The sequence below is a fragment of the Heterodontus francisci genome, chromosome 8, assembly GCF_036365525.1.
Source record: "Heterodontus francisci isolate sHetFra1 chromosome 8, sHetFra1.hap1, whole genome shotgun sequence".
NCBI lineage: Eukaryota > Metazoa > Chordata > Chondrichthyes > Heterodontiformes > Heterodontidae > Heterodontus > Heterodontus francisci.
The window spans coordinates 50,406,736-50,434,292 of NC_090378.1; the positions used below are offsets into that span (position 1 = coordinate 50,406,736).

General features: G+C 40.6%; 1 protein-coding gene and 1 long non-coding RNA gene across 3 annotated transcripts; one reads left to right on the forward strand and one right to left on the reverse strand.

The window, feature by feature from the left end:
- Nucleotides 1–1,090: 1,090 nt before the first annotated feature.
- LOC137372824 (transcription factor BTF3 homolog 4) lies at nt 1,091–21,207 on the reverse strand. Of its 2 annotated transcripts, none has more exons than XM_068037134.1 (6): nt 21,102–21,207; nt 20,395–20,458; nt 16,313–16,426; nt 11,752–11,953; nt 4,260–4,319; nt 1,091–1,484 (listed from the first exon to the last, which is right to left on the reverse strand). In XM_068037134.1, exons 2-6 carry the CDS (start codon nt 20,446–20,448, stop codon nt 1,438–1,440), a joined length of 477 nt encoding a protein of 158 aa, XP_067893235.1. In that variant the 5' UTR covers nt 20,449–20,458; nt 21,102–21,207; the 3' UTR covers nt 1,091–1,437. The 2 variants fall into 2 exon arrangements, with proteins under 2 accessions (XP_067893235.1, XP_067893236.1); XM_068037135.1 differs by lacking the exon at nt 21,102–21,207 and adding an exon at nt 20,993–21,017.
- A 66-nt stretch (nt 21,208–21,273) lies between these two features.
- Nucleotides 21,274–23,798, forward strand: LOC137372520 (uncharacterized). The gene is made up of 3 exons (XR_010975442.1): nt 21,274–21,341; nt 22,633–22,831; nt 23,695–23,798. It is a non-coding gene; the product is annotated as an uncharacterized lncRNA (long non-coding RNA).
- Nucleotides 23,799–27,557: the final 3,759 nt, after the last annotated feature.

The following is a 27,557-nucleotide window of genomic DNA, read 5'->3' on the forward strand; positions in this document are numbered from 1 at the left end:
CTTATGATCTTTATTGGTGCACAGCATATTAATCTGCATTTCACATCTTGCACAGTTGATCTGCTAAACTAGGCTGTTTGTGTGGAATCATCTGATTATGGATCAGAGCTCAAGATGCTTATACAATTCTTATGCACTTCACAGCTACAATTACGATGGCGAAAACTGTTTTGGAAAGGAAACAATAGTCCTGACCATATTTAATGGGGAAAAAAAAGCAGTGCTTCAATAATTATTTCATTTCACTTCCCTAATTGTAATTGTGCACTTCTATCATTGTTCTTGACAGTAAAATCATTAAACAGTTCTAATTAATCTATTTTTAAGAAAAAAAGGGCTTTTCCCTAGCTTACTGTGCGTAAACGTACTACATAGATCTGGTGCGTCTCAAATTTGATTGCCAACATGCAAAGTAAATTGAAGTCATTCTGTGCTTTACAATTGGCCTGTTTCCCTGCACCAGGAACAATGCGAGAGGCCCCACTCCAGACTGCATTCCTAGGATACCAAGTATAAGGCGCATTATCACAGAATCATTACAGTGCAGGAGGCCATTCGGCCCATTGTGTCCGCACTGGCTCTCTGAAAGAGCAATTCGCTCAGTTCCATTCCAGTCTTCTCCCCGTAACCCTGCACATGTAGCCAAGACTGGGTGCAGCAGTGATGTCCTATATGATTGAAATATTTAACACTATTCACATGAAGGCAGCCAATTGGGATTTACACAGCAGAATCATGCGCTATTTCCTATACAAAAACAAAGAAAAATCAGCGCAGTTTTAAATATTAGGCAGAGTTTCAGTCCACAATGCTGCTATAACCATCATGTGCGTCTATCAGCCAAGTAGGAAACCATCTGCAACTTGACATGACCAAACATGCTACAATCACACAGAATAGCTTTGCTATCATGTTTGCCACTTCTGCTGATCTGGAAGAAGTCATGGATACCTGGTAAAGTGTGTGTTTTGGAGAATTATGAAGGCAAAAATATCCTCTTCAGAAGATAGTGAAAATAAATCAGCTTTCATACAGTCCAATTCAATTAAATCAACACTAAAATGAAATTATTCACACAATACGCAACAAGGAGTTAATCAATCTATTTTATTTGCATGTCATGAGGGAAAACCTTAAATAAGACTTCTTCGCCTACTTGCCCACCACTGTGTTTGCAACCTATTCAGGTTGTTTTTTTAATGACATCTCACCTCTTACAAACTTCAGACCAAAGGATTCTCTTTTGAAGTGCAAAATGCAAACAAGTGATTTCAACCAATTGAAAGATGCTGAACATTCAGCATTATTAAAATATAAAATGCCTTAGTTCACTGTATTTGCAAACTTGTGATTTTTCACTCTTTAATATAGTAAAACTTTGGAATAAGTTTCCTTGTTGGTACAGTCTTTATCCTAGTCTACGGTCTGCCAGCAGCTTTAGTTGGCTTCATTCTTCGATGCTTCATCAAAATTTTCAACAAGGTCTGCAAAAACAAAATTGCACATAACTTTCAATATTTACTTATGAAGCATTTTCATGATGATTTTAACAGATCAAGACAAATGATGGAATATATTCCAAGTGTTCAAGCAGCTCAAAAGACTGCAGCATCAAATATATTAATGCAGAACAGTGGAATATTGATTTGATGGCTCAGTGGCTCTAAATTCCTGACTTCAGCCCACCCCACCATCCCATGACTGGGCCATTTTTGTGTACCACTTGGCTGCTACTTTTCAGAGCAGCCTTGAAATTACATGACAGCTGTTGTCTTCTCATAGAAGGGAACAGCACAGAAAGACAACATACTGGTGAACAGTAGTTTGTCGATGTTTAGCAAGAGCAGAACACTAGAAAAGGGGAGAAAAAGTTTAAATGGAGAACTCCAAAAAGACTCTGTAGATAGCTGCAGAGTCTCATGTAACAAATGAGCTACCTCAACGAGGGCTAGTCCTGCTCAAACAAGGGCAAGAATGGGTTCTTAATATTCCCAGTTACCAAGTATTCAGGAATTGAAAGTGAGTAGGGGGCCTGGCAGCATTGATTGAGGATATGTTACAGTTCTAAATATAAAGGATTTACTAGATGGCTCTTGGACTGAATCTATGGTTTGAGATCAGGAATGGGAGTGCTGTTACATTATTGGGAGTAGTTTGTCTCCACTACCACCACCCCACCCACCTCGCTCCCTATATACAGCTCCAAACAGCCAGGAGATAAATAAGCAAAAAGGTGCGTCACAAAACTTTCATTACCCTAACATAGACTGGAATAAACAGTGCTAAGGGCAAGGAAAGAGAAACATTTCTGATATGTGCACAGGAGAGCTTTCTCCATCAACATATCTCCAGTTCAACAAGGAAGGAAGCACATTTGGATCCAGTTCTGGGAAATGAGGTAGGGCAAGTGGAGTGTGTTACCGTAGGAGATCATCCAGCTAACAGTGACAACATAATTCAGTTTAATTATGGAAAGAGACCAGAAAATATCAAAGGTAAAAATGTTCAACTAGTTAAGAGCTAATTTCGGTATTTAAGAAGGGACCTATCACAGGTAGATTGAAAAAGGCGATTCCAGAGTAAAGCACCTACAGAGAAATGGAGGATGTTCAGGGAAAAGATAGACACAAACTAGGAATATTCCTTTGAAGGGAAAGATAGAACATTCAAAGCTAATGGGCCCAGTGAGCAGTGGTGCAGATTTCACCTCTCCCAACGTTGATCTCATTCTCACACCAGCTACAGGGGATCTCCAGCATCCAGCCGTAATGATGTCATCAAGCAGACTAAGTACCCAATCATATTGGAGAATTCTCAGACAGCAAACCAGGAAGTAAAAAGCACATATTAACCTCCACTTTTTAATCATTTTACAGATTGTGAAATAAAGATTGGGATATTCAAATGGATTATGGTAGAAGCTGAAATATCAAACAAATCTAAAAAAAAATTAATTTATCATAATGGAGAAATTTTACATTCAATATATAAAATTAGGTTTCAGGGCCAGAGGGGTTGTTCAATGGTAATGGCGTTAAAAACTCAATTACACCTATTTCAACAAGGTGCAACTTTTTCAAGGGCTTTTTACAGGGAGACTAATAGCATAAAAAGTGGAAATTGAAGTTCACATCAATTCAGGTGATTTATAAGATTTCCATCTGCGAGGACTTCAACATCACACTCTGTGGAGGAGCAGGGGATCACTAACAGAAACTTTTGGATTTCTGTGTTTAACTCTACATGCCAGATATTGCTATCAAGTTTCACAGGTTAGTGACAACAATGATAGCAATTTCACTATTACTACAATCCGGCCCATAATGCTAGAACCTTATAAATCACTAGTTAGACCTCAGCTGGAGCACTGTGGACAGTTCTGGGCACCACACTTCAGGAAAGATATAAAAACGGTAGAAAGGGTACAAAGAAGGTTATCAGAAACAAGGGACTTCAGTTACAAGGAGAGTTTGGAAAAGGTAGAATTATTTTCCTTGGAACAATGAAGGTTACAAGAACTTACTTAAGAGATTTTCAAGATAATGAGGTTTTGAAAGAGTAAATAAGGAAAAAACATTCCCTCTGACGAATGGATCAGTGACGAGAGGTCATGGATTCAAAATCATTGGTAAAAGTTCAGGTATTGAGGATGAGGGACTTGCAGGATTACGGACAAAAAAAAAGAGGATGTGGCACTGAGCATGACTGTTTTAAGAGCTAGCACAGGCACAAAGGGCCAAATACTGCTGTGCTGTTAGAATATAGTCATAGAAGCTACTATTCTGCCATGTAGTAACTTCAGAAACTATATATGGGATTGTACGCTCAAAGGATTTGGATATTTAGGTGCATAACCTTAATGATCTCAAAATATATTTGCATGTACCTTCAATCATACATTTTCATCATAAAATGAGAATGTCCTCTTTTCAGAACACAGGTTAAAAAAAATTCAAATTTACCTCGAGTACAAGTTTAGAATTTTTTTTTTTTAAATTTGCGAGGATAGCAGAATTTAGTAGAGTACCTAAACATATCCTGGTGCTCTGACATCCTCCAAAATTCAGATAACCACCAGCATATACAGAATGACAAACTGATCAATAGTAGACTTTTGTGGCTCTGTAACTCATGTATGCAAATTTAGAGACAAGAACTGTACAAAAAATCTCTGTTCTAACTGATTACTTTGACAACTGTGCTTTGGTCTATAAGGAACCAATAGACAGCGTTCAAGATAAATGCTAATTCTCATTTACCTGGGACGTCATCATCTTCTTCATCAATGTCTTCAACTTTGGGCGTTTTATTATCCAAAACTAGAATGAAGAGAAAATAAATTGCTTAGCTCAGTACTAAAAGCTACATTCATCAAATTTAACATGTTAACAAAATACTACCATGTAGAGGTCTGATTGTTACAATCCAGTGGCAATATACTTTCATACACCTTTAAACTTGGTCAAAAGACATGCACTACAGTCAGCAGAAAGTCAGTATTAAAAGAAGTTTCACTGTTCAAACTGATTAAGATTCTACCAAGATTGTGACCATTTCAAACTTAAATTGCGAGTCGCAAGTTCACAGATAAAATAAAAGACCTGCCAATAAAGCAGTAACTCTTTAAAATAATAAGCTCACAAGTATCCCAATTACATTATAAGGAAATTCCATGAAGAACAGGAGTTATCTTCTGTAGCCTGTCCAATCTTTATCCCTCAATCAACATCACTAAAGCAGATTATTGCATCGCTGTTTGTGGGAGCTCGAGTTATGCAAATTGGCTGCCATGTTTCCTACATTACAACGACGACACTTCAAAAGTACTGGCTGTCAGGCGCTTTGGGACATCCTGAGTTCATGAAAGCAGCTATATTAATGCAAGTCTGCCCTTCTTTAACAGCACACCAATTATATAATCGCTACAAATAACAGTTAGCATTTAAATTGAGTCGGGATCAAATTTAAAAGTACCCTGTTCTTGGTCCAGTTTACTCTGGAAATATAAATTAGAAAAGGGACAGCAGCTCTGATCCCACTAATGTGTTTCTAAGTTAGCTACTTGCCCATGCATAGTTTAGATTTCAATTAAGGATCACCCCAGAATCCACTGTGCAGCATTCACAATCATAGAATTTCAGAGCACAGAAGGAAACCTTTTAGCCAATTTAGTCTTTTTATTCTTTCATGGGATGTGAGCGTCGCTGGCAAGGCCAGTATTTGTTGCCCATCCCTAACTGCCCTCGAGAGCCGCTGCCTTGAACCACTGCAGTCCAACTGGTGTAGGTACACCAAAGAAAGGAGTTCCAAGTTTTTGACCCAGCAACAGTGAAGGAATGGCAATATAGTTCCAGGGCAGGATGGTGTGTGGCTCGGATGGGAACATGCAGATAGTGGTGTTCCCATGCGTCTGCTACCCTTGTTCTTCTAGGTGGTAGAGGTCACGGTTTTGAAATTTGGCTTGGCAAGTTGCTGCAGTGCATCTTGTATATGGTACACAATACTGTCACTGTGTGCCGATGGTGGAGGGAGTGAATGTTTAAGGTGGTGGATGGGGTGCCGATCAAGCAGGCTGCTTTGTTGTGCATGGTGACGAGCTTCTTGAGCGTTATTGGAGCTGCACTCATCCATCACACTGCTAACTTGTGCCTTGTAGATGGTGGACAGACGAGGAGTCAGGAGGTGAGTTACCTGCTGCATAATTCCCAGCCTCTGACCTGCTCTTGTAGCCGCAATATTTGTACGGCTGTTCCAGTTCAGTTTCTGGTCAATGGTAACCCCTGGGATATTAATGGTGGGGAAATTCAGCGATGGTAATGCCGTTGAATGTCAAGAAGAGTTGGTCAGATTCTCTCTTGTTGGAGATGGTCATTGCCTGGCACTTGTGCGGCAATGTTACTTGCCACTTATCAGCCCAAGCCTGGGTGTTGTCCAGGTCTTGTTGCATCTGGTTGCTTCAGTATTGGAGGAGTTGTGAATGGTGAACATTGTGCAATCGTCAGCCAACATCCCCACTTCTGACCTTTTGATGGAGGGAAGGTAATTGATGAAGCAGCTGAAAATTATCAGGCCTAGTGCACTACCACAAGGAACTCCTGTAGCAATGTCCTGGGGTTTAGATGTTTGGCCTCCAACAACCACAACCATCTACCTTTGTGCTGGATATGACTCCAACCAATGGAGAATTTTCCTGATTCAAACAGACTTGAATTTTGCTATTGCTCCATGATGCCACACTTTGTAAAATGCCACCTTGATGTCTGGTGCCACCAGTTCAGTTATACCAGCAACCTTTAACATATATGCACTTTCCATTTAAAAATCATCATGGATTTTACTACCACCACTTTTTTCAGGTAGGGCATTCTATGTTATGAAAACTTTGTCTAAAAAGTCCTTAACCTCTCACTTCATTCTATTGGTAGTTAACTTAAATTTATGAACTCTAGTTACTGATTCACCAACACTGAAAATAGTTTTTCTCCAATAACTCTAAACGATTTGGAACACCTTGATCAGATACCCTCTTAACCTTCTGTATTCTAAAGAAGAAAGCCGCAGTTTCTGCAGTCTATACTTCTAACGATAGCCTTTTATCCTCGGCATGATTTGAATGAATCTGCTCCACACCTGAAATAGGGGTAGGCTATTTGGCCCTTCGAGCCTGCTCTGCCATTCAACAAAATCATGGCCAATCTTCTACCTCAACTCCACTCTGATATCCATTGCAAAGTGAAGAACCCAGAACAGGACAATATTCCAACTGAGGCATAAGCAAAGAGTTGTGCAAGTCTAGCACTATCCATCCCTTTGCCTGCATTTATAAAATCTGGGATTTGTTTTTTTAAAAAGGAAAGCAGCTTATTTGCTTATCCTAGTTTATAAAGAAAGAAATTGCTTTTATACAGCTCTCGTCATGATCTATGGACATCCCGAAGTGTCTTATAATCAATGCAGTACTTTTGAAGTGCAGTCACTGTAATAATGCAGGCAAGCATGGCAACTAGTTTGTACACAGAAAGGTCCTACAAACAGAAATAAGTGACCAGATAATCTGTCATAGTGATGTTAGTTGAGGAATAAATGCTAGCCACGATACTGGGTGAACTTCCCTGCTCTTTCCAAAAGTGCCATGGAATCTTTTATGCCCTACCAAAAAAGGATGACAAGGCCTCAGTTTAACAACAAATCTGAAAGACAACATCGTCCTCACACTAAACTCACAATAAACTCACTATACAGCAAAAAAGTTGACAATCGTTCTCAAATTGACAGTAATGTAGGGAAGTCCAAGACCAAAAATAAAGTAAAATTGAACAAGTTAATTTCTAAAGCAAACAGCCAGGTTAGGCTCTACATTAAACACATACTGATGTTGAAGACTCAAGTAATAATTTTTGGACTGCCGTTGTACTTTGACAAAGAAATCATACTGTTCTACTCAAGTTCATGTTGCTGAAGCAGGGACTGAATCCACGACCATAATTCAGGAGGTGAGTGCTACCACTGAGCAAAAGTTGACACTTTTGAGTGTCCAAGTTTCTTGTCTCCTTTCAAAGTTTTATCATTTAGTGTATTCTTCTTTCCAAAATATATATTTCTCCACATTAAATGTATTGTAGATTAAATGTATCCGCCTAATCTCCTATCCAAGGTCCTTCTAAACACAGTCCTCTTCAGTTACCCAGGCTTCCTATTTTTCTGTCTGCAAGGTGAGTATTCGAACACAGATTATTTTTATATTGAAAAGAGAAATAATCTGACTGACACCATTGTTTACATCCCTCCAGTCTAAAAACATGCATTAACCAATACTGATTCTTATTTTTTGTCCTTCACTCTCATATCCAAGTGGCCGCATTTGCTTTAGTATCTTATGACATCATTTCATCAACAAGTCTCCTATGCAGTCACTTATTAAACACTTAAAAATTAATACATACAAATATGTATGGAATTTTCTTTATCAGGATATTTACTCAAAAAAAAACTCAAATCGGCAGACAAGACTAGCCTTCCACAATCCTTAACCCATATATTTCCAAATAATAACATTACTCTAATATGGCCTCTATAGGTTTACCCATAACCAATTACGTTAGTTTATAACAAAAACAATTAGTCTAAGGACCAAAGTGCTGGAAGTACTCAGCAGGTCAGGCAGCATCTGCGGAGAGAGAAGCAGAGTTAACGTTTCAAATCTGTGACCCTTCATCCGAACAGACCTGAAACATCAGCTCTGTTTCTCCCTCCGCAGATGCTGCCTGACCTGACTATTTCCAGCACTTTGTTTTTATTTCAGATTTCCAGCATCTGCAATATTTTGCCTTTATTTTAGTGGTCCACAGTTTACCTTTATTCCTTTCTGAACATAGGGGTTATACTGGCAACCTTCCAGTCTCTAGCACAACTTCTATATCCAAAAAAGCATGAAAGATTGCAACCAGAGACTTTTTCCCTCTTGGACCCTTCTCAGCATTTTAGGATAAGTGCCTATTCCACTTCATATTCCACCATTAATTTTTCCACAATACTATTTCCTCATCACAAAACAATTAAGGATGAAGCCGGCCATTTAGTTCACAATACAAAATGATCCGCAAGTCATCCAATTGTTTTTGAAATATTTCCGAGGTTCTCATTTTCACATCACCCAAAAGCAATTGTCATGTTGATTAATGTATGAAGAATTTCCCAAAATCTATCCAAAACTTATCCGTTATTAGATTAAATCTGTGACCCTTGGTTTTATTTAGAAAATAAATTTACAGTACCACACAGTGATATCTCAACTTGATGAAATTCCCACTGTTCTCCATCCTTTAGCCATTTTTTAAATCCATAACCAAGATTTACCTTGAATACTCACAAATTTGAGTTTAACTTAGCCTTGTGTTACAAAAGTGCCTCTGTGTTTTGTTAAATATATTTTTTGAGGATTCATTTTTGAAAATCTGAAGAGATGTTAATCCCCTTTGATAACCCCAAAGTTTACGTAAAGGCCTCTTGGCTTGGAAAAAGAGTCCCTGGAAAAAATTTCTTAAAAAAGCACTGAGAGGTCTTGAAGAAAACAAGCCTTTCTGGAAAACCACCTGACTTCCAGCAAAAACAAGCCTTTCCAGGAAACCACCTGACTTCCAGCTCAATAAACAGAGAACTCTGGACACCTGGAGAAGTTGTTTACAAAGAAGTGACAGGTCAAGATCGACAAAGGTCCAAAGGTCGACCTTGTGTTGTCAGTTTCGCCTTTGAATTGTTTTGAGTTGGGGGTGAATTGTATAAAAAGGGAGAGAACTTCCAAGGAGAGAATTCCCAAGAAAGGAGAGAAGACCAGAACCCAGCTCAGTTTTCCAGCACCTCTCTAAAAGACCCCGAGAAGTCCACTGTGTCAACTCATCTCATGTCTTTGAAGAAATGCCAGCTAAATTAATTCTCAACGCCGCCTGAAAAGAACTGCTGTAAAAGATTTCAGTGACCCGTCTACGTGTACTTGGGGGCCAGACTGCATATCAGTTTTGGAACACAACAGATCTCATCTGCTGTCTCTTCCAAGAATGAGCAAGTATTCAGCCCAAGTGTTTCTTTTTGGCTGTAACAGAGCTCCAAAAACAAAAATCCCTTCATTTTTCCGATTAACCAATGTATGCGTGAGTGTGAGGGGGCAAGGTGAAAAGGGAACTTTCATATTGCAATCTGTGTGTTTATGCTTTACTTCATTAATGTTTAAGACTTGTTTTATAATAAACTGATAATTTTGTTGTTTATTAAATAAACCTGGTTGGTCTGTTTTATTCTGGGATAAAAAGAGAGTCTGATTGACCGTATCGGTAAGTGGGAAAAAATTTAAATAAATGTTGTGACCCATGGAGAACTGAATTAGAACAAACAGTGCACTCTTCCCACCTCGTCTTGACACTTGTGTGGGGTAATTTGTGGACGTATAGGCACAACACTTCATATCGGAAAGTCACCTCCTCTAAGAAGAGGACAAGGTTGGTCAGACAGGTTCTCTCCTCACACCCCAACATCCATGCAATTAGTTACTCTATTAGCTCACTGGTAGTAATCTCATTTTTCTTCCGACCACCTCAGCCTATTTTTTTTTGCTTACCACCTATATTTTATGTAGTCGGTTCGCAACTTTTGCTGCACTTTAATTCTTGTGAAAATGCATCTAGTTTGTACACAAAGCATCTCATAGCTAAAGATTCCAGATTGTCTGGCCAATGATTCATCTGCCAGTTTTGCCATCCCAATTTATCTGATCTGATTTCATGTTTACCATATTGAAACGGTTTTCTTTCCTTTAGTCAACTACCTTCATTTTCATCCATTCCCTCATGTTTTTAGATCAAACCCAATTATGTTGCAGTCATTGTTTCCTAGATGTTCCCCTACCACTTCGTTAGCCACTTACCCCATTTTATTTCCTAAAACAAGGTTCAGCATTACTACTTTCCTTGTTGGATAAAACAACACATGTAAGAAGCAATCCTGGACACCCCCCTGCCCCATCTTTGCCAGATATATAATTTTTACCCTGATCTATCTCTGGGTGTTTCAAGTCATCTATTATGGGCCCATTGTTCCTGTATTTTTCTCTCATTTGCTGACTTCTCTATTCCTCTATTTTCTTTCCATTTGTGGTCTAAAATAAACTCTTATATAGAATAACAGTTCTATTAACGAACTATATAGACTCAACTTTTTATTCCTAACAATACTCTATATCCCTATGTTCCACTGCTGTAATTGAATTTTTGATTAAAACTGCTACTCCTCCTGCCTTTTTTCTTTATTCTTCCTGAATATTCTGTAGCAAGAAATATTCAGCTCCTAGGCCTGGCAGCCTTAGCCAGTGTGAAAATTCCTGTGGCAATGTACACTGCAGTCAAACAAGAGTATCAGCACATATAAGCAAAAGTCAAAATAAAAGTAAATTTTTGTTTTGGGCTACTATAGAAAATACACACCGCACTACAGGAACTAAATCCTGGTCCAATTTATTATAATAAATAAATGTGTGAGCTCAGTGATAGCACTCTTGCCTGAATAAAACAATTGTGGGTTCAAGATAAGACTTCAGCACATAATCTAGGCTGACACTCCAGTGCAGTACTGAGGGAATGCTGCGCTACTGGAGGTGCTGTCTTTCAGATGAGACATTAACCTGATGCCCCATTTGCCTTCTCAGGTGGATGGAAACATCCAATGGCACTTTCTCAAAGAAAAGGGACTTGCTCCCTGGTGCCCTGGTCAATATTTATCCCTCAACTAACATCACTAAAATAGGATTATCTGGTTATTATCTCATTGTAGTTTCCAGGACTTTGCTGTGTGCAAACTAGCTGCTACATCATGAGAATGACCACACTTTGAAAGAACTTAATTGTTTATAAAGCACTTTGGGACATAATGAGGTTGCAAAAGGCGCTATATAAATGCAAGTTCATAATTTTCAATTTGCTGTTGGTAATGTTATTTAAATAAAATCTCAACTGGATCTTTGGCTTGTAATCCACAGGCGTTTCTGCAAATTGAAGTACTTGCTTGTTCAACATGTACATCAAAACTGGCCTACATCTATATCCCTATGGCTATCTTTGTACTGTTTTCTTAGTTTAGAAAACTCATTGCACATGTTCTCACATGACAAAACAAGACTAAAATCAACTTTTTAAATTTAAGAAGCCAACAATATAGGTACAAATATGCATACCATTCTTTATATAAAAAAGATCTTATACATACCTTGCCGTGGCAACTGCTCAGCTAACTTTCTAAGACTTGTTAGACTGTCAGCTCCAAGCTGGCTGAGAATGCCTGGAAGCATTTCTGTGATTTGTTTTGTCTCAGCATGGCCGGTAATAGCAAAGGTATTGGCAGATAATGAGGCCTGCACTTTAGGATTATTGAAGTGAATGACTTGACCATCATCTTTAATCATATTCACCTGTTTGGCACAAAATAGAAATATTCACAAAGCATGCCATTTATCTGAAAATATTTTCAATACTAGCGTTAAATAGAAATTTCAATGGTATCAGCTACAAGGGAAACCAGGTGATGAGCAAAAATCATGAAATTCCTCTCCCACTATTGAACAGGACTTTTCAAATTTTCATCCCTTATTCCAAAAACAGACCCAAGCTGTTGTATGATTCGTCAGTGCTAGAAGCCTCCCCCACCCAGGCCAATTGGCCATTCCTCATCTTCAAGACCAGGCAGTGAGGGCTCAAGTTATGAATCATGAAGCAACAAAAGGGGAATTCATGTCCAAGTTTATTTGCATCTAATACCCACAAATTCATATTTTCCAGAGGTCACTAAACAACTATCAGGGTTAAGAACCATAGCCCAGGCCAAATTTCTAATGCCCAATGCCCTAACTTAGCAAGACTAGAGAATGAATCATGGAACTTTGCAGCACATCGCACAGTGTATTTATCATACACGTTAACAGAAGAGCGATTGCACATCCTTTAGCTAGCTCACCAGACCAGTCACCTGCTTTGGCTAATTCTGTGGATGTATTTTAAAGTTGCTAAACTGTACCTCTTCTCATCTTCCCAACAGCAGAAGTAATTCTTTCCACTGGTAATTTCAAGTTCTAAACTAGTCTCTATATGCTGGCTACACTGTTGTTCAGGAGTACCAACTCAGCAAAGACTAGCAGATTGAGTTACACAGACTGCTTTGCATTCTCAAGCATCAAGTTTCAAAGTGGCATTTTCGAACAGCAGTCCAGAAATGATTTACACAATACCTTAAAAAAAAAAATTTTTTAAATTTCCAATACACTAACCCAGTAGTACTTCAACTATGGGTCATGGGCGAGTGCTTAAAGTGAATCAGAACTCTTCAGCATTGCTTCCAATTCTTAAAAGCTCTTTCCCAGCGATGTCCTCCTCCTGCTTTAATGATGTTCCTGCTCTCCTCCCTGCTGAAACCAAGCTGGTTACCACAGCAGGATCTGGAGAATTTATTTTAAATGCATCTCAGACAAATTGTGTCAAAAAAAATCTGAATCGCTCCCACATCTATGAAATTGGACTGGAAATGCCCATCTTGTGCTTTAATATGTCGAATCAAATACCAATGGTCTGATTGCAGATAGAATGAACAACCACTGAGTTGCAACACAATAAAAACAATTACATCTGACTTCAAGCTCCCCTAATGCTTGCCAACTATAGTAAACTGGAGTTCAAATTTCCATAAAGTTTACAAATTGTCCAAGTTTTTGTTTCCAATTAACTTTCAATTTTCACATTCTGCCCAAGCTATGAAACCATGAGCACCGTCACTCACACTGCATGTTTGTCAGTGCGAACATGCAAGTTTCTTTCCAAACTTCTGCCAGGCTCACCAGCATGATGCAAAATCTCAAATGCTTCTTCAGGATTGCTGTATGAATTTCAGATCCAGGACTGGGGAAACCCTCTAAGTTCAGAAAGTGGAGACACTACCATAGAGTGGATGAGTAGGAGATTTATTTTGCTATGAGTAAAAGAGTCAATTACCTGCTGAACACAGATCCTAAAAATTATTAGCGTTGGTCAACATTGTCAAATGGGGCTACATTTTGCAGTGATTAAGAGACTTTTAGGGGTTTTACAATGAGGTCTGGCCTGAAATAGTTTAAAAGAGCATTATGCTAAGCTGTTGATTGTACAAAGGTGTTACGACCAGATGAGAAAGAGGTCTAGGGTTCCCTTTCAGCCTTCACCTGGTCTTACTGTAACAGGGCTTTATTTTTAAACACACCATGTTTTTAACTCCCCTTGGTGAATCCTTGTTCACCGTTTTCCAATTATAAGGCAAAGAAGCAAGCACAAATAGGCTCTCTTAGGTTTAAAGAAGAAAGGTAATTTTATTAAACTTAAACTCTAATTTGGTTAACGCCTACGGATACACGATGCGCCCATGCTAGCACGCATACGCGATACACACATGCAGATAGGGACAGAAAGAGTGGAAGAAAAATAGGGTTTCCACCGAGTGCTCCGGTTTCCTCCCACAGCCAAAGGTTTGCAGGTTAATAGGTAAATTGGCCATCGTAAACTGCCCCTCGTGTAGGTATGCGGTAGGAGAATTGAGGGAAGGTGGGGATGCGGTAGGGAATATGGTATTAATGTAGGATTAGTATAAGTGGGTGGTTGATGGTCGGCATAGACTCGGTGGGCTGAAGGGCCTGTTTCAGTGCTGTATCTCTCTATGACTCTAAAGTGGAAAGGTTTGAGGCAATCTGAAGAATTGTTGTTGTTACAGTTCTTCGAGCTCACTGCAGAGTCCTTGATTGTAGGTAGGTCTTGCTTTTCGTTGGGGCCCAGTATTCTTCTTAAACCTCGTTCACTGTAGGAGACATTTCTCTCTTAGGGTTCATGTGTCTTCAGTCGGTTTTTGGAGTTCCGTGAGAAAGAGATGGGGGCAGACAGGAGAGGCAGTCTGCTTCAGTCCAGGAGCATTCTGCTTTCTGCAAGCTCAAACACTGTCTCCACAATTTAAAACTCTCCAAGTTGGCCAGCAGGGTAGTCACATGACCGACTGGTATAACAACTTTGGGCTTTGTGTATTGTGTGTCAGGGAATAGTCCTTTGTCTACAAACACTGTCTGTTAATATACAAAAATGTCTTTCCAGCCAGGGGCTTGGCATCCCCTTATAACAGGCCTTCTCTTTTATTTATTTATTTTTATTTATTTAGAGATACAGCACTGAAACAGGCCCTTCGGCCCACCGAGTCTGTGCCGACTAACAACCACCCATTTATACTAATCCTACATTAACCCCACATCCCCACCATTCTCCTACCTACACTAGGGGCAATTTACAAAAAATGGCCAATTTACCTATCAACCTGCAAGTCTTTGGCTGTGGGAGGAAACCGGAGCACCCGGCAGAAACCCACGCAGTCACGGAGAACTTGCAAACTCCACGTAGACAGTACCCAGAACTGAACCCAGGTTGCTGGAGCTGTGAGGCTGCGCTGCTAACCACTGCACCGCCCTGAACAACAATTCTTCCCAGCAACAATTTGAAATTTAGTGTCTGCGTGGCAAAATTAATGTGCCTCATTTTTGGCAGGTGGGGGCCTGTATGACAAAAGCATGAGTAGAGAAGCATAAAGTTTGTGGGATTAATAAAAAGTTGGGAGAGGATAACTTAAAGATTAATTCAGTTCAAGTTCTTTTAATTTCTCAGAAGTTTTCCAGTTATTAACATTTTCTCCCATTCCCTCTCCAGAAAATATGGAATTCTTGGTGAGGATACTGTTCCAGAAGCATTGGGTACCTTCCAGCACTCTGTCCAGATGGCTATGACTCAATTGTACTCTCAGTTGATCTCCACACACATGCTGGATTGTAATGAGGAACACAAATACTGACTAATCTCTCACTTCCCTCCCCACTAATGGATGCTTAATTAATGCAAAGTAAGCAATGCACCCTCTCCCTGTGTCAAATAGCCTGCTAAGCCTACCGTCAAGGGTCACACTTGAATACAGTCACTTAGGTAAGACAACAGAGGGTGGCCCTTCCTAATCTATAGCCAATAGAAGTACAGGAATGGTGACCTAGCGTTTATGCTATGGACTAGCAGTGCAGAAGTGGAGTGTTCAAATCTCACCATGGTAATGTGTGGGATGCCACCATAGAAAATGAGTGAAATGCCTGATTTTTTTTATAAACTCAAAACTAACCACCACCCCTGATCGGTTCTATTTGTGACTCTGGTCATACATTATAGGATTGACTCAATGCTTGCAGGGAAACTAAAGATGGGCAATAAATGTTACATCTCAAAAACAAAAAAAACAAACCCCACAATATCACCGAGATTAGCTGGCTCAACATTATGGTTTAAATCTGGAACCTTCTTGGCTCACATTCTCACTAAACCTAGTAAGCTATCAGAGTTTTAATGATAGGTTGACTCTACCTTCCTCTCTCCATGGATGCTGCCTAACCTATGGAATGTTTTCAGCAGCTACTGGGGGAACTTTTAATTATAATGCAGGAAAACGTAGGTCAAGAGTAGCTATCAACTGGAAGCCAAGTGCTTCTCTAAAGGAACTTAGGTGACAAAAAAGGGCCCAATGCCATTTGCATTGTTCCACTATGCAAGCTTTGTGGTGGAAAAAATCCCAATGTCATCAACTTAACTATAATGGAAGGTTACACAGAGTAGACTAAAATTGCAAAAATAATTTCTTGTAACAAAAGGAGATCAGGAATGCATCTTAAAAGTTGTGCAGAAATTTTCACAATATATTAAGTGATCAAATAATGAAGTAAATATGCAAAATGTACCTCCTCAATTCCAGCAATATTATTAACTGCCAGTTTCTTCAGAGAGCTTTGCAATTTTTTGTCGTCAGCTGTAGCTGTTCTGTGTACTACCTTCTTCTTTCTGCGAGCTGTGCCCTGAAATTGCATTAATTGCAAAGTTAATTAGGCTGACCAACAACTACACATTAAAAACTGGAAATCCATATTCATATTTACTTTCAAATATAATTCATCTGTGCAGTAAAAAATTATACAAACATTTTACATACTTAAAGCAAAGCTTCTTTGCAAACTAAAAACAATACATTATTTTGCATGAGCATGGCAATAAAGTGGTACATTAAAATAAACCATGTTTTGCTTATTTGTAAAGTTCCTTGGTTCAGTTAGTGTTATCATTTTCTTTAGTTTAATAGGCTACACTTGAAGGCTTTTTCTAATGCTGTTGTAACCAAATCTAAATGCACAAAACTTCTCTGAAGAGAAGCAACTAAAAACAGGAATACATTGGGCAAATAATCACATAAACTTTCAGTCTACTAATGGCCATACCCTTTCTAATCAGAAACCTGAACTCTAAAACTGATAGTATCCCATGAAATTGACATTTAACTTTCTGAAAGAGCCTCACATCATAATGTAGATATACATCACAGTTTGGTTTATGCAAGATACATGGTACCCCTTGCTCCTGCATACAATGACCCAAACTTGGGTGTGGTTCCTGGCACTGGGCAGTCATCTTGTACCACAACAAAGTGGCGATCCTTCCTACCTGAAGCAACACCAAATCAACTGCAGGGCATCAAAGCCAAGCCCAATCCTACTGTAACCCAGAGCATCTTCCAGCAGCTATCACTGCAAAGTGAGCAGGAGTAGGAACCTTGCCCACACAACGTGGCTTAATCATAAAGCCAGAATAGCACTCCAGCACCAGCCTGAATTCTCAGTGTAGGGGTAATTATGCTTTAATAAAAAGGAAATGTGTTCCTCCAAATTGTCACATAATCCAAAAAGAAAAAGTTACAAAAAACCTTCCTTTGATATTACAGTTTATACGTTAAAACTGCTAACTGAAACAACCAGAGACTTCTTTTTTTTTAGAATTCCACCATTGATATCAGCAAACATTTCCTTTGTCTATGGCCATATTTCGTAATTAAATGTCAAGCAATTAAATACCACTAGCAAGGCCAGCATTTGTTACCGATCCCTAGTTGCCAAGGTGGTGGGTCAGCTTCTTGAGCTGCTGTAGTCCACGTCGTAAAATGCTCCCACAATGCCTTTTTTCCTGAGTGCCGGATATAACCAGGCTATTTTACAGGGCAGTTTAAGATTCTGGGCTGAATTTTACAAGCCCCTAGACGTCGCAGGGGCTGGTAAAATTCTGTGGGGAGAGGCCCGTCTCGACCTGTGACGTTGAGAAGGGCCCACCGCATATTACCAGCAGCGGGGGGACCTCAGTGTGTCCCTCCCCTGCCGCTGGGCCCTTCATCTCCATATGTAAACTGACATTAAATATGGGGGGTGGGGGAGTTCCAGTATTTAAAAAATCAATTGATCGTCATTTCAGGTGATGAAATTACCATGGGGGAGGGAGGGATTGGGAAAGGGCCTCCATCACTTAATTTTATATTTAATAAAAATCACTAATGATTTCCCTTTAAAAATTAAAACTGTAAGGGCTTAAAGCCCTTTAAAAATGGCCCCAGCGCGGTAGCACCTGACACCGTTACTGGGGACCGGCGGCTGGCCCCAGTGTCATCGGAAGCAGCCGCTCAGCCCCCTCTATTTAAATGAGCCCCCGTGCCTAATATCGCGGGGGCTCAGCAGTGGCTGCTGAATGCGGGCATGCCGCTGTGTTTAAAGGACACCACCATGGAGTGCGGCGCCCGAATAAAATTCAGCCCTATATCACAAAGCCTCAACTTCCCAAAGCTCATTATGTGCAATGAATTGCTCTGTACTAAAGCACTCAGTCAATTATTGTGGCAGCCATTTTACAAACAGCAAGACCCCATAAAAAACTGAAAAAAGGGTAGTTTTTCCCCTCATTATGTTGTCAGTTGAGAGGCAACAGGACATCTGCTGTTCAGCAAAATACTGTCATGGATCCGCCTGAACCACCGAACAGCCAACTAGGGCCTCAGTTAAACATCTTATCTAAAGGATCATAGTGCACTATTAACCAGTTCTACGCTGAAGTGTCAGGCCAGATTACACTCTCAAGTCCTGGAATGGGCCCTGAACCCACAACCTACCGCTTGAAGAGGCTAAGAACAAGCTTAAGGCATAAATCAATAAAAAGATTCTTTAAAAAGTTTCCCTTCAAGTCACACTCCATCCTGACATGGACATCATCGCAGTCCCAGGACATCACTGCAGGAGTTCCTGAGGGTAATATCCTAGGCCCAACTATCTTCAGCTGCTTCATCAATGAACTTCCCTCCACCGTAAGGTCAGAAGAGGGGATTTTCGATGATTGCACAATGCTCAGCACCATTCACAACTCCTCAGATACTGAAGCAGCCCAAGTCCAGATGCAGCAAGACCTGGACAACATCCATATTTGGGCTGATAAGTGGCAAGTAACATTCGCGCCACACAAGTGTCAGGCAATGACCATTTCAAACAAGAGAAAATCTAACCATCCCCACTTGATGTTCAATGGCATTACTATCACTGAATCCCCCACTAACAACATTCTGGGGGTTATCATTGACCAGTAACTGAACTGGACCAGCCACATTAATGCTGTGGCTACAAGAGCAGGTCAGAGGCTGGGAAGTTTGCAGCGAATAACTGACCTCCTGTCTCCCCAATGCCTGTTCACCATCTACAAGGCACAACTAAGGAGTGTGATGGAATATTCTCCACTTGCCTGGATGGATGCAGCTTCAACACCACTCAGGAAGCTTGACACCATCCAGGACAAAGCAGCCCACTTGATTGGCACTCCATCCATCACCTTCAACATTCACTCCCTCCACCACCAACGCACAGTGGCAGCAGTGTGTACCATGTACTACATGCACTGCAACAACTCACCAAAGCTCCTTTGACAGCACTTTCCAAACCCTCGACCTCTACCACCTAGAAGGACAAGGGCAGCAGATACAAGGGGACACAACCACCTGCAAATTCCCTTCCAAGCCACACACTATCCTGACTTGGAACTATATCATTCCGTCCCTATCACTGGGTCAAAATTCTGGAACTTGTTTCCTAACAATACTGTTGGTCTACCTACACCCCAAGGAGTGCAGCAGTTCAAGGCAGCAGCTCACCAACACCTTCTCAAGGGTAATTAGGGATGGGCAATAAAGGCTGACCTAGCCAGCCATGCCCACACCTCACGAACAAAAAAAAAAATCACCATTCCTTCATCATTGGGTCAAAATCCTGGAACTCCTGATCTGACAACAGTGCAGAAGTGCCTTCACCACATGTACTGCAGCGGTTCAAGAGGGCGACTCATGACCATTTCTCCAGGGAAACTAGAGGCAGGCAATAAACGCTAGCCATGCTAGTTAACACCCATATCCTATTTAAAATATGAAAACCCATAACAGACTGATTTGACTGCCCAGGAAGGCATTACAATATTATCCAATCTCAGCCAGGAACAAAATTCATTCATGACAACTGTCTTCACCAGCTCCAGGTTATCTCCATTTAATAATTTTTGCAGGCAGGCAAAAATAGGTGGTAACAAAAAAGAAATTACACGTCTTTTACTGGTGTTACACACAAGTACAGACAGATTAATACAATGCTACTTTGCAACAGTGACTACACTTCAAAAGTACTTAGCAGGTCTGGCAGCATCTGTGGAGAAGCAGAATTAACGTTTCAGGTCTGTGACCTTTGAGATACTGCCAGACCTGCTGAGTATTTCCAGCACTTTCTGTTTGTATTTCAGATTTCCAGCATCCACAGTATATTTTGCTTTTACTTCAAAAGTACTTTATTGGCTATAAAGCACTTTGGGGCGTCCTGAGGTCATGAAAAACATGACCTAAGTACAAACTTCAGTGAAAATGAAAACTAGGCATTAAGTGACTTCCATTGCAATCATAACTACATTTGGACAAAGATCTCACCTTTCCTCCTATCCGGACCTGAGCCTGGAGTTTCGCTAACTTTTCCTGATTCATAGTGTTTACTCTGGGGGAGGGAGAAAAAAAGCAAAGATGAGTTTAAATTATCGATATTAACATCTAAATGTCTTTATAATTATGAAACAATCTATTCATGTTAATTCAAAATCATGTTTCTGCTCAAAATTTTCAAGTTACCGGATAGTTTCAAAACCTGCACACTTACGTCTAATCTTTTATAAATACACATAATTCTTAAAATGTATTCATCCCAACTCTGGTAAACTTCAGTGGCATGTCTCAAACACCAAGTACAAATGGACGGTGCAAACTAAAAACTTCAGCTGCACTCATTCTGTGTCGTTCTTGAACGTAACCGGCAGTACCAATACAGCCCACTCCGCTTCTTAAACTCAAGTCCCAGAAAACGACCACATTTCTCCGATCATACGCAAGGTTAATGCACTTTCCCCTCCATGTAGGACGCGGCCTAACATCCCCATCCTCTGAACAACAACCAGCCACTAAATTAGCACAAACAACCCGCTTTAAAAAAAGCCAGCTTCCAACTAGCTTTTTTGTTCTAGCGCTACAAATTCACCCCTCAGCGTTTAATTCGTTTGGCCGCAGGTTTCATCTCGACCTAATCAGAGAACTGACTGTCGAGCGAGTTACGGTCACTGAAAACTTTTCTTGCTCCGCTTACAAACCTTGTTATGTTTGCCCGGACCCAAAGGAAACACGCGGTAAGCAAGATGGCGGCTATGGAAAGAGATGGAGGTCGGGAGACAGTGCGCGAGCCTCCGCCGCGTCATTCCGCACGTGACGCGCTCGCGCACCACACCCAATCTAATCGCCTGCTCATGCGCAATGGGAAGTGGAGCGGCTAGGGGAACGTCACCGTTTCAGTAAGACTGCAACGAGACTCTGGGTTGTGCCAGTGTTACCAGGTAGTTTAGTTTAGTGATACAGCACTGAAACAGGCCCTTCGGTCCACCGAGTTTGTGCCGACCATCAACCATCCATTTATACTAATGCTACACTAATTCCATATTCCTACCACATCCCCACCTGTCCCTATATTTCCCTACCACCTACCTATACTAGGGGCAATTGCTAATGGCTAATTTACCTATCAACCTGCAAGTCTTTGGCATGTGGGAGGAAACCCACGCAGACACAGGGAGAACTTGCAAACTCCACACGGGCAGTACCCAGAATTGAACCCAGGTATGAGTGGTATTAATGGGTTTGGAGGGACACAAGTAACATAGAAAAAAGTGGAGTAACAGTTAGTTCACAAGTTCTATTAAGAACTTTGACTCAGCCATTTAATCTCCTTTGAAAAAGTTGTTGAGAATTACGTAGAGTTTACAACACAGAAACAGGCCATGCGGTGTTCCATCCTGTTGTGCAGCGCAGGGGTCCGTAGTGGAGAGCTCTACATGCGAGAGTCTTTCCCTGTTGCATTGGGGATGTGTTATGAGAAGTGTTGCACAGAGCACTCCTGTCAATTAGGTTTTAAGCAGATTCACCACTCTTTGAGTAAAGAAGTTTTTCCTGAATTCTTTATTGGATTTATTATCGATTGCCTTATTTTTCTGGGGCTCAGATTTGGAATTCCCACAAATGGATACAACTTTTCTCCATCCACTCTATATAGATTGCTATCATGTCACCCATCAGTCTCCCGTTCTGGAGAAAAGAGTGTTAGCCTGTTCAGTCTTTTCTGTATCTGGCTGGCCTCTTACTCCTCTAACCATTCTATGCCTATGCTTCTTTGGATAACAAAGTTTGCAGCATGCAGTAGACAACAATGACCTTTTAAAAGGCTGGACTGTGAGACACCCTTGATCTGTCCAGATATCAGAAGGACTTCATTAAAATGCCTGTACTATAGTCAATAATGATTCTGATGGCTACATGGACCTCATTCTTTCAGCACTGGTCATGGCTGTGGGAATTGAAGAGAATAGACCTGGTCCCCTAGAAGCCATAAGGCAAAATAATCCTGCCTCTGTCTTAAAATTAAGTTATGATGACTGCTGCCTGATTTTTGCTTTATTGTATTCAAATGGTCACTGAAGACATGCATACTGGTGGAGCGCAAGTGCTTGTAGTTGATTTAGTCACAGAATTTTGTGTAGAAGCCCATAGGGTTGTATGACACCCCATGCATGTTGGGAAATCCTATCGTCGGAAAAACTTTACCTAAAATCTTTTTCTGCTGCTGTTTTCCAGTGAGGAAATCTCTGCTGGAACAAGGGAGGATTTTAAAATGAACAGTGAGTGAGCAGAAAATTGAGATTAGACTAACTGGTCATGTGGAGAAGAACACTGGCACAGATTTGATTGGCTAAATAGTCTGTTTCTGAGCCGTAACATTCTATGATTCTATGATCCTCTTCCACTTCCAAATAACACAAAAATAGAGAATCTGGTAAGTTTTTCTTTACCTCACTCCCCCTACCCTGAAAGATAATAAAACAAAACACTTATCTAACTATACTTTCAATGTGATAGGGGAGGTGCTTGATTGTCGCTGTGGGGCTGGGATCAGCTGTTTCCAAACACAGCTGATCAGATTGTTTGATTTGCTAACTAATCATGGAAGGGACATGTGATGCATTGTGTACAGCATACAGCAGTTGTTGGGTGTTCATAGACTGGATAAGCTGGGAATTGTTGGACTTCAAATGGTGTCATGACCAAGATGTTCCATTATTTCTATTAAACTGATTTGATTGATGGTTTTTGGAAGCCTCAGGCTGTGATTCTTACACAAATAGTTGGCCAATTCTTTAAGAATAAATAAAAGGAAATGGCAAATGCTAGAAATATGAAATGCAATAGAAAATGCTGGAAACATAGAGAAGATCCATTAACATCTATAAAAAGTAAAGACCAATCAACATTTCAGACGTAGACCCATTGTCCAAATGAAAAGCTGAAAGAGAAGCTGAAGATGACTTATTAGTCTTAATTTCTGATGAAGGATCTACTCCCAAAATGCCTTTTTACAGATACTTATGAATTTGCTGTGCATTTCCAGCATTTTCTGTTTTTGGCTAGTTATTTACTTGACTTGTTAGAACATGTCTGTCATAGCAAAGATACCCATCCAAATCATTAAAAGAATCCGAAAGAAAGGAAGTTTATAAGAATTTTAATATACTTTGTTATTTTAGTTTCAGAAACAGTTTAAAGTATTGCTATTTCATCTGATTTACTTTTGTTTATGTGTAACTTATATCTTGCAATAAATGCAATTTATAGATCAGTCATTTTTAAATTCATTCTCAGGATATGGACATCTCTAGCAAGCCGAGAGTTTATTGCCCATCTCTAGTTGCCCTTGAAAAGGTCATGGTAGTGACATTTCTTCTTGAACCTCTGAAGTCCATGGTGTGAAGGTACTCCCATAGTTCTGTTGGGTAGGGAGTATCTAACAATGACTCAGCAATGATGAAGGAATGATATTTTTCCAAGTTGGGATGGTACGTGACTTGGAGGAGAACTTGGAGGTGATGGTGTTCCCGTGTGTGCCTGTTGCTTTTGTCCTTCTCGGTGGTGGAGATTTGTGGGTTTGGGAGGTGCTGTTAAAAATGTCAAGGAAAGTTCCTGTAGTTTATACTCTAAATAGTGTACTTTGCAAACATAATGGTCGAGGTAATGGATGTTTAAGTTGGTGGATTGGTTAACAATTGAGCAGACTGCTTTGTCCTGGATGAAATTGAGCTCTTTGCATGTTGTTGCAAGTACCCAGACAAGTGGAGAGTATTCCATCACACTCCTGACTTGTGCCTTTTAGGTGGTGGAGAGACCTTGTGGAGCAAGGAAGTGTGTCACTTGCCACAGAATGCTGAGCCTCTGACCCATTTTAGTAGCCACAGTATTTATGTGGCTGGTCCAGTTGAGTTTCTGGTGAATGCCAACCCCCAAGATGTTGATGGTTAAGCATTTGGTGATAGTACTACCATTCAAGGTCAAAGGGAGGTTGGTTAGACTTTCTCTTGTTAGACATGGTGATGGCCCGACATTTACATGGCATCAATATTATTTGCCATTTATCAGCCCAAGCCTGCACATTGTCCAGGTCTTGCTCCACATGGACAAGGACTGCTTCATTATCTGAGGAAGTGTGCATGGAGCTGAACACTGTGCCATCATCAGCAAACAACCCCACTCTGACCTTTTAATTGAGGGAAGGTCATTGATGAAGCAGCTGTAGATGGTTGGGCAAAGGACACTGCCCCAAGGAACTCATGCAGCAATATCCTGGGGCGGAGATGGTTGGTCTGCAACTAGAATTACCATTATCCTTTGTGCTAGATATGACTTCAGTCATCGGAGTGTTTTCCCCTGATCCCTTTGGCTTCAGGTTTACTAGGGTTTCTTGGTGCCATGTTAAGAGCAGTCATTCTCACCTCACCTCTGGAATTCAGCTATCATGTCCAAGTATGGAAAAAGGCTATAATGAGGGTCTGGAGCTAAGTGACCAGGTTATTAGTGAGTATTTACCACTTGACAGCACTAATGATCACTCATTCCACCTAGTTGATTGAGTGTGGACTGATACAATGGTAATTGGCTGAGTTGGATTTGTCCTGCTTTTTATGGACATGAAATACCTGGGTAATTTTTCACATTGTCAGTTAGGTGCCAGTATTATAGGGGTACTAGAATAACTAGGATAGAGGTACCAAGATTAGTCTAATTAATCTAAAATATATGATCTGTCAACCTATCAGAAAGATTAAGAATATATAGTGGGAAACCTGTACAATTTCTGATATAATCCAGGAACAAAAAGATAGATTGTTAGCCCTCAAGCACATCCTTACGACAGTTGTTGCACAAATCGTGTCAAATTTCAGTTTGCAGTGGGCAATCGATAGTGTCTATGGATACTATCTTTTTCAACAAGCATAATTAAATAGTGTTGGGAGAGAACCAGAAGTGTAACACCATCATTGGTTTGTGTAAAATAGTATATTATACATCCTATATTTCATTTGACATGATGTTTTTAAGTTTCCACCAAATGGAGAAATAGCAATGTTCAATCCTTTCTGTATATGTATGTAAATGTATAAAGTTTGGTTTTGTTTCTCAACATTAATTCAACACATTTGAACACAGAAGGAGCAGTGAAAAGCAAGAACTATCTAATCTCAAATCTTACTTGAAGCTAATTCATATTTACTTATTTACTTATTCGTTCAAGGGATGTGGGTGTTGTTGGCCAGGCCAGCATTTATTGCCCATCCCTAATTGCCCTTGAGAAGATGGTGGTGAGATGCCTTCTTGAACTGCTGCAGTCCATGTGGGGTAGGTACACCCACAGTGTTGTTAGGAAGGGAGTTCCAGGATTTTGACCCAGCGACAGTGAAGGAACGGCAATATAGCTCCAAGTCAGGATGGTGTGCGGCTTGGAGGGAAACTTGCAGGTGGTGGTGTTCCCATGCATCTGTTGCCCTTGTCCATGTAGGTGGTAGAGGTCACGGGTTTGGAAGGTGCTGTCTGAGGAGTGTTAGTGCGTTGCTGCAATGCATCTTGTACATTGTACACACTGCTGCCACGATGCATCTGTGGTGGAGGGAGTGAATGTTTGTGGATGGGATACCAATCAAGTGGGCTGCTTTGTCCTCGATGATGTCGAGCTTCTTGAATGTTGTTGGATTGCACCCATGCAGGCAAGTGGAGAGTATTCCATCACATTCCTGAGTTGTGCCTTGTAGATGGTGGACAGACTTTGGGGAGACAGGAGGTGAGTTACTCGCCGCAGGACTCCTAGCTTCTGACCTGCTCTTGTAGCCACTATATTTATGTGGCTGGTCCAGTTTAGTTTCTGGTCAATAGTAACCCCCAGGATGTTGATAGTGGGGGATTCAGCAATCATAATGCCATTGAATGTCAAGGGGAGATGGTTAAGATTCTCTCTTGTTTGTGATAGTCATTCCCTGGCACGAATGTTACTTGCCACTTATCAGCCCAAGCCTGGTTATTGCCCAGGTCTTGCTGCATTTCTACACAGTCTGCTTCAGCATCTGAATGGTGCTGAACATTATGCAGTCATCAGCAAACATCCCCTCTTCTGACCTTATGATTGAAGGAAGGTCATTGATGAAGCAGCTGAAGGTAGTTGGGCCTAGGAAACTATCCTGACGAACTCCTGCAATGATGTCCTGGAGCTGAGATGATTGACCTCCAACAACCACAACCATCTTCATTTGTGCTAGGTACAACTCCAACAGCAGAGAGTTTTCCCCCTGATTCCCATTGACTCCAGTTTTGCTCGGGTTCTTTGATGCCATACTCAGTCAAATACTGTCTTGCTGTCAAGGGCAGTCACTCTCACCTCACCTCTTGAGTTCATCTCTTTTGTCCATGTTTGGACAAAGGCTGTAATGAGGTCAGGAGTTGAGTGGCCCTGGCAGAACCCAAACTGAGCATCAGCTAAGCAAGTGCCACTTCATAGCATTGTTGACGACACCTTCCATCACTTTACTGTTGATTGAGAGTAGACTGATGGGCTGGTAATTGGCCGGGTTGGACTTGTGCTGCTTTTTGTGTACAGGACATACCTGGCAATTTTCCGTATTGCCTGGTAGATGCCAGTGTTGTAGCTGTACTGGAACAGCTTGGCTAGGGGCGCAACAAGTTCTGGAGCACATGTCTTCAGTACTATTGCAACAATGTTGTCAGAACCCATAGCCCAATTTAAACAGTAATTATTTATAAGAGAAATTGTAAGCTGTTTGTGTCTTAAAGTTAAAAGTAAAGAATGACAGCTCCGACGTTGACTTGAAGTTGAAGGGTGTGAGGTTGGAGAAAAGGCTAAGTCTCCAACCTGCATTTCCTTTCAAACATTATTCAACAGTGAGAGTGCAGAATTACTGAATTCAACCTTTATTTCCAAAGGTTTTTAAAGAATTGTTATGTAGTGTCCCCTCAAAGTTCTGGTCTGGATAGTTATTTTTAGTGATTTATAATTTATTAATTGCAGGGCTGTCCTTTAGTATGTATCTGTAGCAACATGACTGCAATAGTCATGTGCAATTTGTTTTATTTTTCCAAAACTTTTAAACTGTCAATAATGACAGTGGTGTACCCTGGTAACTATGCAGCTGATTTTGAAGTAGAAAACATTATTCATTACAATA

What these genes read in the sequence shown, in the direction of transcription:
- LOC137372824 (XM_068037134.1), bottom strand. Translation starts at nt 20,448, where the DNA reads ATGAATCAGGAAAAGTTAGCGAAACTCCAGGCTCAGGTCCGGATAGGA. An exon ending in ATATTGCTGGAATTGAGGAG is followed by an intron (nt 11,954 to 16,312) that starts GTACATTTTGCA and finishes TGTGCCAAACAG; the next exon opens with GTGAATATGATTAAAGATGA. An exon ending in TGAGCAGTTGCCACGGCAAG is followed by an intron (nt 4,320 to 11,751) that starts GTATGTATAAGA and finishes TCTTCATTCTAG; the next exon opens with TTTTGGATAATAAAACGCCC.